The sequence below is a fragment of the Aspergillus pseudoviridinutans genome (genome assembly GCF_018340605.1).
Source record: "Aspergillus pseudoviridinutans IFM 55266 DNA, scaffold_5, whole genome shotgun sequence".
NCBI lineage: Eukaryota > Fungi > Ascomycota > Eurotiomycetes > Eurotiales > Aspergillaceae > Aspergillus > Aspergillus pseudoviridinutans.
Genome location: NW_025091285.1, coordinates 1,626,281 through 1,640,165, shown reverse-complemented (window position 1 = coordinate 1,640,165; position 13,885 = coordinate 1,626,281). Strand labels below are relative to the sequence as shown.

Here is a 13,885-nt window from a genome sequence, read left to right as displayed (position 1 = left end):
CTGTACATAGTCTCTGGGAATAGGGTATTTCATCTAGCAATCATCCATCTTTCACTTGCGTATAGTACAGAAGCACCGACATGTAGACGACTGAATCCCGCTTCAAAGAAGGAAACTGTTGGGAATGATTGAATAGAGGAATCCTCAGAATGAAAAAAACAATAAGTCACAAAACTCCCACCCATGCGCTAGTAAATCGGCCCTAAAATAGCACAGAAAATATAGAGTTACAGAAGCAGATGGCGCCGCATCCGAGCGGGAGAATAACTCGCTTTTGTACGATTTCGTCCCGCTTTGACCAAGCACCGTTCAAGCAGACTGCTTGGCCTCAGTCTCAGCCACAGCCTTCTTGAAGGCCTGCTGCACCTCCGGCAAATTGCCAATAACCGACTTGTTGCCGAACTTTACGATATTCTCCTTGTAAGGATGAGCCAGACCCTCGAAGGCTGTTCAAGTCAGCAAGAGAAGTACAATCAAACATCAAAGGCCCAGAAGACTCACTCTTCAAACGAGCCAGCCTCTTATCCCGAAGCCGATTCTTGGGCAACATTCCCCGAACGGCTCTCCGGAGAACCTCACCACCGCCCCATTTCTCGAACATCTGGTCCATGGTCATGCTTCGCAGGCTACCAGGCCGCGTGGTGTGCGTGTAGTACTTCTTCTGGAAGCGCTTCTTTCCCGTAGTTCGCAGGTCGCTGCAGCCTACCGCGACGACATAGTCTCCGCAGTCTGTCGAAGGGTCGTAGATGGGCTTGTGCTTGCCCATGAGGAATAGGGCGATGGAGGAAGCCAGGCGGCCGAGGGCGCGCGGATCAGAACCGACATCGACATAGTGCCATGTGCGAGAGTAGGCTAGACGTGTCTATACGTATAGATGTTAGACCACATGGCAGAAATGGAGCTGCAAAACAGAGCGGGCTACCGCACCTTTCCGATAGTTTGCGACATCTTGAACAGCTCTCCTCAACGAGGATAGACGGGGGCAAAAGCCGATATCAAAACAATTGATTGAACAATCAAGGCTGAATTATAACGAAGTCCCCGGAATTCTGATGCCCAATTGTTCCAAACTTCCGGCAAACCTCCGCTGAGTCCGCTTCCCTACGTCCAAACTCCAAACTCCATCGCCGACTCCCGCAGGCTCTAGTCTCACGTGACCGCAGCCCCCCGACAAGCCCTAGAACGGCACTAGCGCGGCGCACTAAGCGAGTTTGTCCGCACGGATTCTGCCCATCTCGAATCGAACGCAGCGAGAAATATAGCCCTGCGACGACGACAACTTTCCAACCCCCCTTCGAACCCACCCTCCGGCACACTCCTTCTCGACACCGACAAGGGCCATTCTACACATCATGGCTTCCGTCCCGAGTGTGCAATGCTTCGGCAAGAAGAAGACGGGTAAGTTTTTCAGAGGGGACAGAACTCGGAGATGAAGAAAACGTGATCACTGACTGGGAATTATCTGTATAGCCACCGCTGTCGCCCACTGCAAGGTATGAGGAGAAATTTTCCCCATTTCCCTATGATGTCGCCCCAATCGGCAAACTGCGTGATTTATCGAGATGAAATGTCCGGAACATAAAGAGAAGGGTTGATTTGGAGGACAAAAACTGGGATTCACTTTTGCATTCGCATGGAAACAACAGGACAAATGCTGAGAATTGTGTTATCAACAGCAAGGCAAGGGTCTCATCAAGGTCAACGGCCAGCCTCTCGGCCTGGTCCAGCCTGAGATTCTCCGCTTCAAGGTACGACTACAAAACCCAACCGAAAGCGTCGCATTGTTTTTGCGAAGGAAAGAGAACAAAAGGAAAAACAGAATCTGACGACAATGCAAATAGGTCTACGAGCCTCTCCTGATCGTCGGCGCTGACAAGTTCGCCGGTGTCGACATCCGTGTCCGTGTCTCCGGTGGTGGTCACACCTCCCAGATCTACGCCATCCGCCAGGCCATCGCCAAGTCCATCGTCGCCTACTACCAGAAGTACGTCGATGAGCACTCCAAGAACCAGCTGAAGCAGGCTTTTGTTCAGTACGACCGCACACTGCTCGTCGCCGACAACCGTCGTACGGAGCCCAAGAAGTTCGGTGGTCGCGGTGCCCGTGCCAGGTACCAGAAATCCTACCGTTAAACGATCCCGCCAAACAAAAAGCCACGAAAAAGCGCAGAATGGTGTTGTGTTTCTCTCATGGTGTACTGGGGAGGAGATCATGGTGCAATCCCACTGGGCAATCGAAGAAGGTTCGAATTTGGTTGTGGCAGTGGAATGGGTTACTGGCTCTGTCTCGGATGGATTTAGTATAGGCCAGGAATCTGAAATATTACCCATTTTTCTTGTTTGTCATCCATCTGTCCTTAAACGGATATGAGCGTTGCGGAGGTTATCCTGCGTTGTCTGTTTGGGTCATCTTTTCATCTGTATGGGTCTGGACCAAAAAAAGGAATGCAATTTTCGGATATACTGTGGCCACGACTGACTCAGGAAAGGTGCAGTTGTCTTGATGACTTTCTACCGTTACAAGACGCGGAAATTCAACACCATTCTGCCTATGATCGTTGATGACCTAATTCTACAATCTGCTAGAAATTATTGCACTTAACTTGCGTCGCAGTATATGCCGAATCGGGAACCTCCCGTCACATAAATATGTAGAGAGGCATCGAATGCTGAAGGACGCGACAAGCGCCGTATCCTATGGACGCTCAGCATTTGGCAACGGATGAAATCTGCCTACCAGAGGCGGTCTTGCTCAAACAATGCTGCGCATCCCTGCATCACTGAGAAAGTTCCGCGTCCCCATTCACTAGATACGCACGAGACGAATTGGAGGAAGCTTCACCTGCCGTACGAACTTCCCTCAGTCAAGATATTTTGAATACTTTGTCACATTCGAGATCGTCTCATGAAAGGCAACATCATGAAGGGGGAACGCAGGGGAGAGATGAACAAACACACCTTGGCTATTTGAGCATGCAACTCTCTTCAAAACAACTATGCCAGATCAGCCACCACTGGCTAGGCTGAGACTCTACTCTCCACCAGGTCAATGCCACCGTTCAAACATTGGCTGTCCAATGTGCCAGGTAGAGCCTCGTGGTTCTCAACATCATCGTCTCCGGAGCCATCAAGGGAAAGAAGTTGAAACCGATTTGAAGCTGACAATGACTTCTTTGAAGGTGGTTGCACTTCTCTTTTTGGGCCAGCGGGAAGCTTGGACGGTAGCCCTGCGCATTCATCAGGGTAAAATCCAATGCGCATACCCTTGTAAGTGCCTCGAGACATCATGCAGGACCGAGCAAATAGTGTATTGTGAACGGAGTTCGTGGAGATGTATGCATTGCCTTTCTTGAACTTCACAGTGATCACAATCAGGTTGTGGATATGCTCAAGGTCCCTCCGGATAAGTGATTCGGTGATATTTGCATTCACATTGTAGATCACTAGATTCCGAGTTGCGCCATTCCTGATCTTCGATCCGACGTATGGGGGAAGGTAGAATTGCCGGTCATTCCATGAGACCTCGACCTATGATGATGGAGGGGTTAGTTACAGGTACATGTGCAACGGCTTCGAATGGACTTTCTTACGCGCTTCCCGGCAATATGACAGCCATGAGTTTTTGCGTGCTGCAGGAATTCGGCAGCAGCAGCTGGTTCAACAAACGAGACGTAAGCGGCGTGATCCCGAGCCCGAAGGTAAAGATGTAGTAGAGCACCGCCTCTCACTGCATCAACGACATCTTGATGAGTGGCCCGGTCCGGTAAGCCGCGAATGAAGACTGTGCGTTGGGCTGCAGGGGAGGAAACAGAATCTGCGCTTCTCGACTCGTCATAGTCATCTTTTTCGTCACTGTTTGGAGAAACGATGCCATCATCTTCAGTGTCTTCCTCATAGATCTCGCCGATCTCATGAGCAGCGTTTTCATGATCACTGGAGCTCTTATATTGAGTAACAGGATGGTTCTCGAGCTCATCGAAAGTCTTCTGTTCGTGGAGCTCACCAGCTTCGGAGGACTGAGACAGAAAGTCTGCACCGTAAACCAAGATCTGAAACAGAGAGTGATCAGCAAGTGAATGGTTGTCACAACTTGGTATGCAATCCTACATCGAGAGTTTCTTGAGACAGACCCCCGCCCAAAAGAGAGTCTTTCAGCTTCTCTGTATGGTGCTCAGATGAGTATATGGGCTTGCAATATGGCCTTATGATCCGCCAATCAGCATAGGATGTATTGACTCACTAAGATGATTCGATGCTTGCAGCTAGATTCATTAGAAAGGCGCTGAATAGCAGTTGGACGATGGATCTGTAGCTTACCAGCTGCTGGTATTCTGATTTCAGAATAGTCACATAATCTGCGCTGAGCAGGCTGATACTATTTTGAGGTAAAGTTTGCTAGGTCAAGAGTCACGCGAGCATGAGCCGGGACAAGGAACCCTCGCGTAGAAGATAGGATGAACTCACAGCTTCAGTTCTGTCAGAAGTGTCAGTATTCTTATGACATGCTATAGCAAAGGTGAATGACAAAATGGAGCATGAGTGCTTACTTCTGAGGGAAGGACCTAGAATAGAGACCTCCATATGAGGTGATTGAAGACATTGTATCTTATACCAGAGTTAGCTTGATGACGAAGAGGAGGAGGAAGAAGAAGCACACCAGTGAACTAAAAAATGGCATCTACTAAGCAGATGCTTTCAGCCAAATCAGAGATAAAGGAAGGTAGAAAAGAGTTTAGGCAGAGACAAGGTGCATAAAAGGGGAAGAGAAGAAGACAATCTCTTCGTCTCTGGGGGCAGGTATATCGCAATCATTCAATAACCCCACGTTGACTTTGCAGGAGCGATCGACCAGATGACCAAGGCAGTTGCTCATTTGTTCGTTTTCAAAGCATACTTCGATTTTCTTCATGTACTCTCCGCACCCTCTTGTCTCGGGCCGCTTGAACAGCTTGAGTCTATTGCCATACTTACTCCCGCGATTGTTTTGATGAAACAGCAGACCAAAGTGAGTCCAATCGGTGGCCGTTGCTAACCTACGAGACTACCTATCATCACGGCTATCTACGTACTATACAGAGCTCATCGATTTACTCAGAGGTAGGCCAAATCTAATTACCAATCTGCTATGTTGTTCTCTCTCTCTTTTCAAACGTTGAAAATGGGCTGTGTGACCCAACACTCACTCTTCCCAGACTCACCCTGTCTAGTGGCGCTGGACGAGTCAGACCAACTGGTATCTCAAAAAAAGACAAGGTCAAGTACATGATGGTTCGCAGGTCTTTGCATCAATGAAAAGCAAGTTCCACCATCCCTATGATCTGCCAACTCTTCCCATTGGCGGCAATGCACAACCGGTGAGCGGACGCAAGGCGCTTGCTTGCTACGATTGCATATCCAACTATCACCAGCCACAAAGCTCATCACCTCACTGCGGATGTTCCATTGCTCATCGGCAGTATTCTGTACAACCAGTGTCAAGAAAATTGACACGATAGCGGATCTGATTTTCCTGCAACCTAGTTCCAAAAAAAAAAAAAAAAAAAAAGCCGTAGTGAACAGATTTGCGCAGCGATCTAGAGGCTTGAGAAATGTCCGCAGTTGGAAATAAAGATAAACAGTCTTTCCAAAGTGTGAATCTTTGAATATGGAGAATTAGCATGACGATACTCGGCGGTCGTGGGATTCAGCGGGCATGCTGAGGGTTCTGTTATTCCTGCGAACTGCTGGTGGAACGGTATATGAAAGAATAAGAAACCGGCGGAACGACTATCTCAAACGGCTTCACGTCATGACGTCTGATTTTGCAATACCTGACCGCTACGCACAGAGTGTACGATGCGTTAATGATCGTTAGACAAGCCCATTTCCAGCCAAAATGAGATTGGATGTGAGGCTGCGCCTGGGGTTGCTTCTTGTTACCATCACATCCATTAAAGCGATTGAAGAATGCGGCATGTGTTGAAACCTCGATGTTTCTCCTGCGTGAACATCAAGGCGAGGGATTTCATCACAGGCTCTACTCAGTATCTGCTGTCCTTGCCCGAACCTCTCCCTCATCATCGTCCTGTGGCCTTTGTGGAGCTCTCGGCGGCTCCGGTTGTTGCTCTATGTTTGGCCTAGTATCTACTGCTTCCCTTCGTCTGATTCTCATTAACTGACCGAAATTGGCGGCAAACTGAAAGAGAAAGGTGGCGAGGAAAATGCCAATAAGGATGGTTTGTGAAAGATATGATTCACCATCTTGAGTCGCAGTCCTCCGTTGGTCGCTTTCATATGTAGCAGGGCTGGCGGAACCGAATGACACAGAAACAGACAAAGAGAAAGGCGAAAAAGAAGTGAGAACACTTGCAGAACGCACTGACTTGGACGACGTTATCGGACCTAGAGCCAAGGGAATGAGACCGAAGACCAGAAGTGGGACGGCTAGTCATAAGAGAGAGGCGAATGATTGTGGAGTTGACCTGACCAAAAAAGTGTCAATGTGAGTATAAAGTGTCTTCTGGACTATAGATTGAGAACTGGTAAGGACACTTCAGAACATACCACTCCCGGGCCTCCGCCCTTCTAGCCCACTGTGCGGTGATCTTCAGCCGCTCCCTAACGCTTGTTGCTGACAGAAGCGCGTACTTTTCCTCTTCAGATACTGGGAAAACACAGGCAAGCCACCAGGGGAACTGCGCTGGATCTGAAGGTATATCTCCGTAGGCCATCAAGACGCGTGGGTGCAGCCATCTGGCTCCTTCTCCCCGCCGCTTTCGTACAAAGTCCAGTCCCAACTGAAACAGTTCTTGCGTTGACATGGAGTCCAGTGGCTGTTGCGATGGCTGTGCTTCTGTTGAACGACGGGAGATGTTCGACGTCTCCAAGGACTCCAAATTTTCCTCTTCTGCGATAGGAATATCGTCGACACGCTGTATTTCGCCAACGTGGTAGCCATCCACTATGCGAGATTTGATGACCTTGAAGCGCGATATCCCGTGGGCAAAAACAAGGCTTCTGCCATCAGGAAGGGGTTCAAAGCGCTCAACCCTAAGAACTGTCCCATATTGCATGAATTGGGATGCTCCTAGTTGTCCTTGCGGTAGTCCTAAGCGGTTATACAGGACCATTCCAAACTTGTGATCTCTACTCTCCATGACTCTTCGTATCATGAGGCAGTAGCGAGGTTCAAAGATGCGCAAGAAAGTCGGCATAGTTGGAAATGATAGAGAATTGACGAACAAGGGTAGAACGGTTAGAGCATCTGAATCAGACCGCTCCTCGGCCAGACTCTGTCTCTGTGAAGTGATCTGGTCCGAGAAAAACAGCTGTGTAATGTCGGATATCCTCTTATTGACAGGCTCAGAATTTATGGTCGAAAACATGTTCAATTTGCGTCGGCAGATAGGACACAGATCACTGTGATCTAAGACCGTTGCAACACAGCCGCGGCAGAATGTGTGGCCACAGGGCGTGGTCAACGGGTCTGTGATTAGCGAGTAACAGACCTGACAATCCAGTTCATTCCGGATGGAATCTTTCAATCGCTCAAATAATGCACTTGACTGATCAACCTCTCCAGAGCAGTCTTCGAGAGCGCTCTCGTATATAATCTCCGTCGCATCGTAATCGAACCGTCCCTGCTTTACCAAGTTGTAAATTCCGCTCAATACATCGGGACCAATGTCCGCACAGTTCAGAGTTAGCTCCTGGTTCTTAAGGCCCTTCCAGGTCATCCGAAGCCCACCCTCCCGCTCATTGCTCGTATCTGACGCCGTCGCAGTATGCGCGAGAACTTCATCAAAGACATCCACGAGCCTGCTCATCAATACATCGACCCCACAGTCGCCCACACAATGCTCCCCATGACAGTTATGCTTCCCTCTCCAGTAGCATCTGAAGCCTTGCTTCCGTCCCTCGTCCGCCGGATACGTGATTCCCCTCCGCTCATGAAGCGGGGGAAGACAAGCTCGGCAGAAAGTATTCCCACATGGCAGCCTGAGCGGCGACCGGAGAGGCCGTAAACAGTGCGAGCATTGAATCAAACGTATGAGAGAATGCGCTAGGATGGGCTGAGAGGTCGTGAAGCTGTCGTGGACCGTTGGTGCGGCACTGGCGGAAGTGGTATCTCCATCGTGTGGAGAGTGTGGAGAAGAGGTCACTCGGTCATTTTCCATGGGTGCTGGGCCAGGTTATGATCACAATGAGTGAGTGTGACGAATATTTACGGTGTAAGTAGTTCTGAATATTTCACTATCTTAGTATAGATTGCTGGAGCAGAGGGTACGAGGTGATAGATGACTAGCTTAAAGGAGATCAATGTTGGGGTGCTAAGGACTGCGGAGGCATAAGGCCTCGGCCATCCCGAGATTTAGTCACTCCACTCACTCTTGGTTCCAGCCAATCTGAGAAAACGAAAGCTAAGCTACATCATACTGGACTGAAAAGCTTTCAGAAGCACGATCACAGAAGTATCAATAGTAGCTTATTCATGCTGGATATGCTGCATAAAGGATGGAATGTGTATTTGTATGTACAGAATTGCTTGTGAGACACTTCGTGAGCCGATGAGGAGCTTGAAGCCAAGAGTACCCCTGCGCCCTTAACTGTTGATCAAGCCTCCGCCTGTTGAACTCCTTTTCCTCAGTCGTTCTGGAGTCTGGTCTCAAGCAGATGTAGAGATCGGGAGGAGTCACGAGAGTATAAGAGAACGTACATGGTGATATCTTTCGTTGCTCATGACTGGACATGCCTGAACGCCATACCAAGACAGAAGGGGGTACTCAGGAAGAAAACGTAGCATCTCGCATAAAATGCCTAACCTTGGAATCAGGAATGCAATAGTGTGGTTCATAACCATCGTCGTCATTCACATTCAATGAGAGGATGGGGAGGGAAGGGATATGTATCGATGATGATTTTGCGTATGATGAGGGAAAAGGTTACAAAGGCCCAAGACGGGTGGTGGTCCAGCCATAAAACAGTCCATCAATCGGATTCTTGCGATGAGGCTGTCTCGGAATCAATGTCGGAGTCTTCCAGCACGATACGTCGCATTACGCTCTTGTCAAACAGATCAAGGGCAAAGCGTCGTGCCGGTAGTCGATAGTGATGACCCTCGAGGATACTGAGAGCCTTGCGGAATAGGTGAGGTTGGCGAAATCGATCCGGATCTTTCGCTTTAATGCTACAGATTGGCATATGTCAGTCTCATTTCTGATCGAGATAACTGTGATCTTGGACACTTGATTGACTTACTTATGAAGATCTGTGGCTGCTCTTTTGGATAGAACTGTATTGCCCATGTCGACTATTAGCTTCAAGATCTTCTGATTGGCAGGATCCGGATCGGTCGTGGCCGCCTTGAATTTTTCATGCGACAAGCGTTTCGCTTCAACCGGCCGAGAATGAGAAGGGAAATCGACCTGCGATCACTGTTCAGTATACCTTGGAAGCCTTGACTGCTAATGAGTTCCCTACCAAGAACAACTTTTTGAAGTCCGTGGGCAAACTCAGCCCGATTGAGTCCCCTTTCTGGTCGACTGCGGAGTCCCATCCAGCTTCCCGGAGTACTTTCAAGCCATGTCGACTGCGAGAGATCAAGCCAAGAACAAAGAAAGCAGTGCCCCGCATCGTCAAGACTTCAGCGCTTTCGGCAATCTTCACAATCTGCTCTACAATGTCCCTCTCGAGAAACGGTGCTCCCAATTCCATGGAGCCAACGTTGCCGACGGCCCAGAGGCAGCCCTTGACTTTGAGAAGCGCCTCGGTGTCTTCTTCGTCCAATCGAAAATCTCGAATCGTCCAAGCGAATTCACTAAAATGTCCCGATTGTTCCAGAAGTCGACATCCCTCTTTCGTCCTCGCAAGTTCTCTGTAGAAATGCGGCGGTACAACTCCAATGTCCTGCAAATCCACGAAATCCTCAGGCGCAAAGCTCCCCCTGCGGGGTTGGTCAACGTAGGCTCTAGAAAGCGCAGCTTCCACGAGACCAACGTAGGCGTCGTTCCGGCCTAAGAACCAATCGTCCATTTCTTGCGTGATGTAGTCGAGACCGTCCAAGTAATGATAGCCAACTGATGTTGACAAAAATCGTAGAAGTAAAGGTGCCCCAATCTCACCGAGGTGGTCGAGCGAAGGTCGGCATTTGACAACATATTCAAGGTAGTCACGCTGGTTGCACGCTTCCTCAAGTATCTTGACGGCCACCTGGCACACGGAGACATCAGGATCGTACAGCTGGGTTACCAACAGCTTAACAACCCAGTCCCCTCTACCGAGTCCCCCTTGAGCGGAAAGATGCACATTTCCGACTGCGTACTTCCGCAGCAGCTTCGTCGCGAATATGCGGATCTCTTTGGAACCAGTAGTGAGAGCTTTAGACAGCAGAACTCTCAAATGGCTTTCTTGACTATAGTCAAGGTTACCCAAAAGAGTTTGAATCAGATCGTCTCGATCCCGAAGTTCAATTATATKGTAGAACATGTTGAGCATGTGCCATCGCTCCATCATGGCAAGGCCGTTGGGGTCACCGCTTAGGGTTCCTAACATGGCAAAGTATCCACCGCTCAACGTGGTAGACATCTGCTCTCGCGAAAAGAGAGGCGAGGAGGAGGTCAGTCCGCTCATGCGGTCCACCTGCGCGAGACATTCAGCAACCTGCCTTAAGAATTTGTTCTCCGCCAGATACTTTGTGCCCTCTGGGACTTGGACTAGAGTGCGCATCAACGCGCATCCAGTCCGGATATACCGCTGATTCGGTTTGGTGTTGGGAACCATAGAGAATCTGTATTTGAAAGGTCGATAGAATCCTATGAGCCGTTTCATAAACTTTGAGCCCTTTATGGCCTCGTCTAGTCTCTTCGGGTTGGTTAGGGGCCCTTCGACAATACGATGGATCAGGTCCCATTTCCATTTAATGTAGTTGACAGTATTCAGCACGTTTGTCTCCAATATCGCATTGCGGAATTGTGTCTCATCCATGGCGGGACTCAGTCGATCTTTGCCTTGGTCGCCAGACAGAAGTGATGCAGAGATGTCCACATCCACGTTATAACGCCCTGCTCCATTGGAGAAGCCTACCGAGCGAGCTAAAGTTCGGTTTATGCTCTCTATTTGATATATGGTTGAGCTGCACACGTCGTGGTTCTCAACATCAAATTTGACGGCTGGTGGGAGTAAATGTGGAAGAACTTGGAGTTTTGCGCTGATACTTTGAGGTAAGGAATGGTGTGCCAACTTTAAGACCTCTGTCAGAAGCAGTGTAGCTTTCCGCCTGAGTGACTGATCTGTTTCTTCCTCGATGAGATCTGAAAGAGACTATTCCTGGTTAGAGTATGTACGGAAGGAGAAAGACTCAAGAGGAGCACACCTCTGAAAGTCCGGCATCAATCAGCGTCGCGAGAATCAATGTCGAAAAGTGCGCCGTCAAATCAAACCTATCGTCACTGCTGTCGTAAAATGCGCGGACTGGTTTTGCGTCAGACTCAGATCTGAGGTTAGCAACTCTGCCATACGTGGTGAGTCGGCGGCCGGCGAGAAAGGAAGATGACCACGAAGGTGGTTTGATCCGGAGGGCATCAAAGAGTAGTTCCATAATCAGATCTCTTGCTTGTGGATCTGGGTAACGCAGCGATTCTAGAAGGGATTGAAGGGGTTTGGCTTCATGTCTTGCAAGAATTATCAACCCCGGCCATGTTTTAAGCATTGCAGAAATGGCTTTGGCAGATGATTTCAATCGGCCATTATGAACTGAGTCGGAAAGGGAGTCAGTAAATGGTGCGAGTACGGCCTCGAGCTCGCATCCTCCTTGCAGGTGTTTTCTGCTGTGTGGCGTATCGAGAACATGCAGAAAGCTTGCAATCAGACTTTCCGATGCGCCAAAAGTTCCCTCTGCCAAAGCATCATGCAAAGTTGCAAATCCTCCAGCATAGGCGATCAGCTCCGGATCCTTGACCAAGATTTCAGCGAGGGTCATAATAGATATGTTTCGAAGACGGTCCTCATGATGTTCAGCAATGGAGACAATCGTTCGCACAACAGCTCGCGAGATTTCGTGAACGCCGTCTTTCACATCCAGAAAAGCTCGGACAAACTTTAATGCCTGTTCTCGCTCAATGCTAGCTTTGCTCTCCTTGACTAGAGATAGTATCACCAGCTCATCTGTGTGCAGGGACCGAATGATTTGAAGTGACTTTCTATCAGCTATGGCGTATCGAGTCAAGCGGTAGCCAGCCGCTACGACTTCTTTGCTGTCGCTTAAGAGCATGACTTGAACGCGCAAGCCGAAGACGGACCATGCAAGGTCGTATTTTAGGGTTGGATGACGCCTAAAGAGTTCGACCAGACTGTTGGCGCGCTCGACATAGTAATCTGGCGCCATCCCTTCAATCTCCAGCGCCTGTAATGTTTCCGCGAGGACGTAGGTAGGGGACTCCATCTCCGCCTCGGCTTCTTCCAATCGACCATCGTCAAGCGTGAGGTCGTTGTTCCGAGAAGGCGACCGCCTGGGGCTACCCCGAAAAAGAGACATCGAAAAGCGATTCCGCGGAGGAGTTGACGGCGCCTGCGCACGTAGTAATTCCTCCTCGAGCTCATGGTGTAGCTCCGCAAGCTTGCGATTGGACGAGCTCAGTTCGGATTCTACCCTCAACCGTTGATCCTTGGTATGTTTCGGGTCCTTGGCCAGAAGTGCCTCAAGCATGTTCTCGGTTCCCGTTTTGATCTTCATCTCTTTGGCAATCTTGTCGCGAATCGCAGCCTGGCGCTCCTCGATGCTCGACAATTCATCCAACTCAACGTTGCTGCTTCCTCGTCGCCTGTAGGTACCATCGGGTCGGGGTGTTACACTCCGCGATGTAGTCATGCTCTTAAGCTCCGAGCTGAAACTACCAGGACCCCCGAGGGAAGGTGCTAGAGAGCCTCCAGAACCTCCCCGAGGGCGGATACTTGCACTGTTTCCAGACTGTGAGCGACCATTCCTCCCAGGTCTTGACGCGGTCTCGGCCCAGCTGCCATTTGCCGAGGCATCTTCCTGGCTGGCATACGACCGTCCATCACCCAGGTCACGGTGCTGGATCGACGTTGCGGAGAAGACTGAATTATATCCGGACGCCATAGATCTCCATCTAGTCGCAAGTGGGAGAGTGCGTATCACCTATCGCGCAAGAGACAAAGGATGAACGACCGCATTGAGTTCGAGGGAGGTGTATCAAGAGACTGTAGGGATAACACTGACGGGTGTCTTGTAAACGAAGGCCGGTGACTGACTTCAGATCAGAATGAGGTGCTGTTTGGAGAATGAGGAGTTCGAAGGGAGGGGATGCGTGCGCCGCGGTCACGGGGGGCAGCTTTTCCGGGGGTGAAACAAGACCGTACTGCAAGCTATCCAGATCGGCAGAGGTTCGATGTAGGTATCACAATAACGGCATCATAGTATCGCTTCAAAGGTTCAAAGAATATTCCAAGAAGGGACTGTACTCTCCGCTGTTGATGGTTTCCAGCTGCATCTCAAGACTTGGCTACCACTGGCTGACTAACTTTGGTCACAACCTTATCGCCTAAGGCCGCTATTCTTTCAAGTTGGTGTTTTGCTTGTACGACAATCGATAGATCTCGTTCTTCTCGGTCCCCTTTTGAGACTTAATCTATTATTTATGCGCCTTGTTTGGCTTAAAATCGAGTGTCCAAATAGACCCTGCATCTAAGAAGGCCCTTTTGGGATCAGTGCTCTGCAGATGTTGATGCAACTCTGTTTGGGAATATATACAAGATAAACTGACCAGGATTTAGAAGAATAGTCGGTCCGAAGCTGATCCAACACTCAGAGAGAGTTTAAATAGGGTCACAAGAAGCTAGTATAACCGGAAGCAATAGTGGTATGCTATTCAACTTCCTATTTACTGTTT

At 49.4% G+C, this 13,885-nt stretch overlaps 5 protein-coding genes across 5 annotated transcripts; 1 reads left to right on the top strand and 4 right to left on the bottom strand.

The window, feature by feature from the left end:
- Positions 1–309: 309 nt before the first annotated feature.
- Positions 310–948, bottom strand: Asppvi_007636 (mitochondrial 54S ribosomal protein uL13m; the record flags this gene model as incomplete). The annotated part of the gene is made up of 3 exons (XM_043303520.1): positions 310–446; positions 502–862; positions 928–948. The coding sequence occupies 3 exons, from the start codon at positions 946–948 to the stop codon at positions 310–312; spliced, it is 519 nt and encodes a 172-aa protein (XP_043159455.1).
- A 404-nt stretch (positions 949–1,352) lies between these two features.
- Positions 1,353–2,132, top strand: Asppvi_007635 (40S ribosomal protein uS9; the record flags this gene model as incomplete). Its single annotated transcript, XM_043303519.1, has 4 exons — positions 1,353–1,398; positions 1,471–1,493; positions 1,677–1,748; positions 1,842–2,132. 4 exons carry the CDS (start codon positions 1,353–1,355, stop codon positions 2,130–2,132), a joined length of 432 nt encoding a protein of 143 aa, XP_043159454.1.
- An 885-nt stretch (positions 2,133–3,017) lies between these two features.
- Asppvi_007634 (RNA-binding protein) lies at positions 3,018–4,599 on the bottom strand (the record flags this gene model as incomplete). The annotated part of the gene is made up of 7 exons (XM_043303518.1): positions 3,018–3,527; positions 3,590–4,048; positions 4,107–4,159; positions 4,240–4,261; positions 4,317–4,394; positions 4,464–4,473; positions 4,547–4,599. The coding sequence occupies 7 exons, from the start codon at positions 4,597–4,599 to the stop codon at positions 3,018–3,020; spliced, it is 1,185 nt and encodes a 394-aa protein (XP_043159453.1).
- Positions 4,600–6,426: 1,827 nt separating this feature from the next.
- On the bottom strand, positions 6,427–8,155 carry Asppvi_007633 (putative ATP-dependent protease (CrgA); the record flags this gene model as incomplete). The annotated part of the gene is made up of 2 exons (XM_043303517.1): positions 6,427–6,460; positions 6,543–8,155. The coding sequence occupies 2 exons, from the start codon at positions 8,153–8,155 to the stop codon at positions 6,427–6,429; spliced, it is 1,647 nt and encodes a 548-aa protein (XP_043159452.1).
- An 811-nt stretch (positions 8,156–8,966) lies between these two features.
- Asppvi_007632 (putative cytosolic regulator Pianissimo) lies at positions 8,967–13,095 on the bottom strand (the record flags this gene model as incomplete). The annotated part of the gene is made up of 4 exons (XM_043303516.1): positions 8,967–9,165; positions 9,237–9,403; positions 9,459–11,297; positions 11,350–13,095. 4 exons carry the CDS (start codon positions 13,093–13,095, stop codon positions 8,967–8,969), a joined length of 3,951 nt encoding a protein of 1,316 aa, XP_043159451.1.
- Between the last annotated feature and the right edge of the window lie 790 nt (positions 13,096–13,885).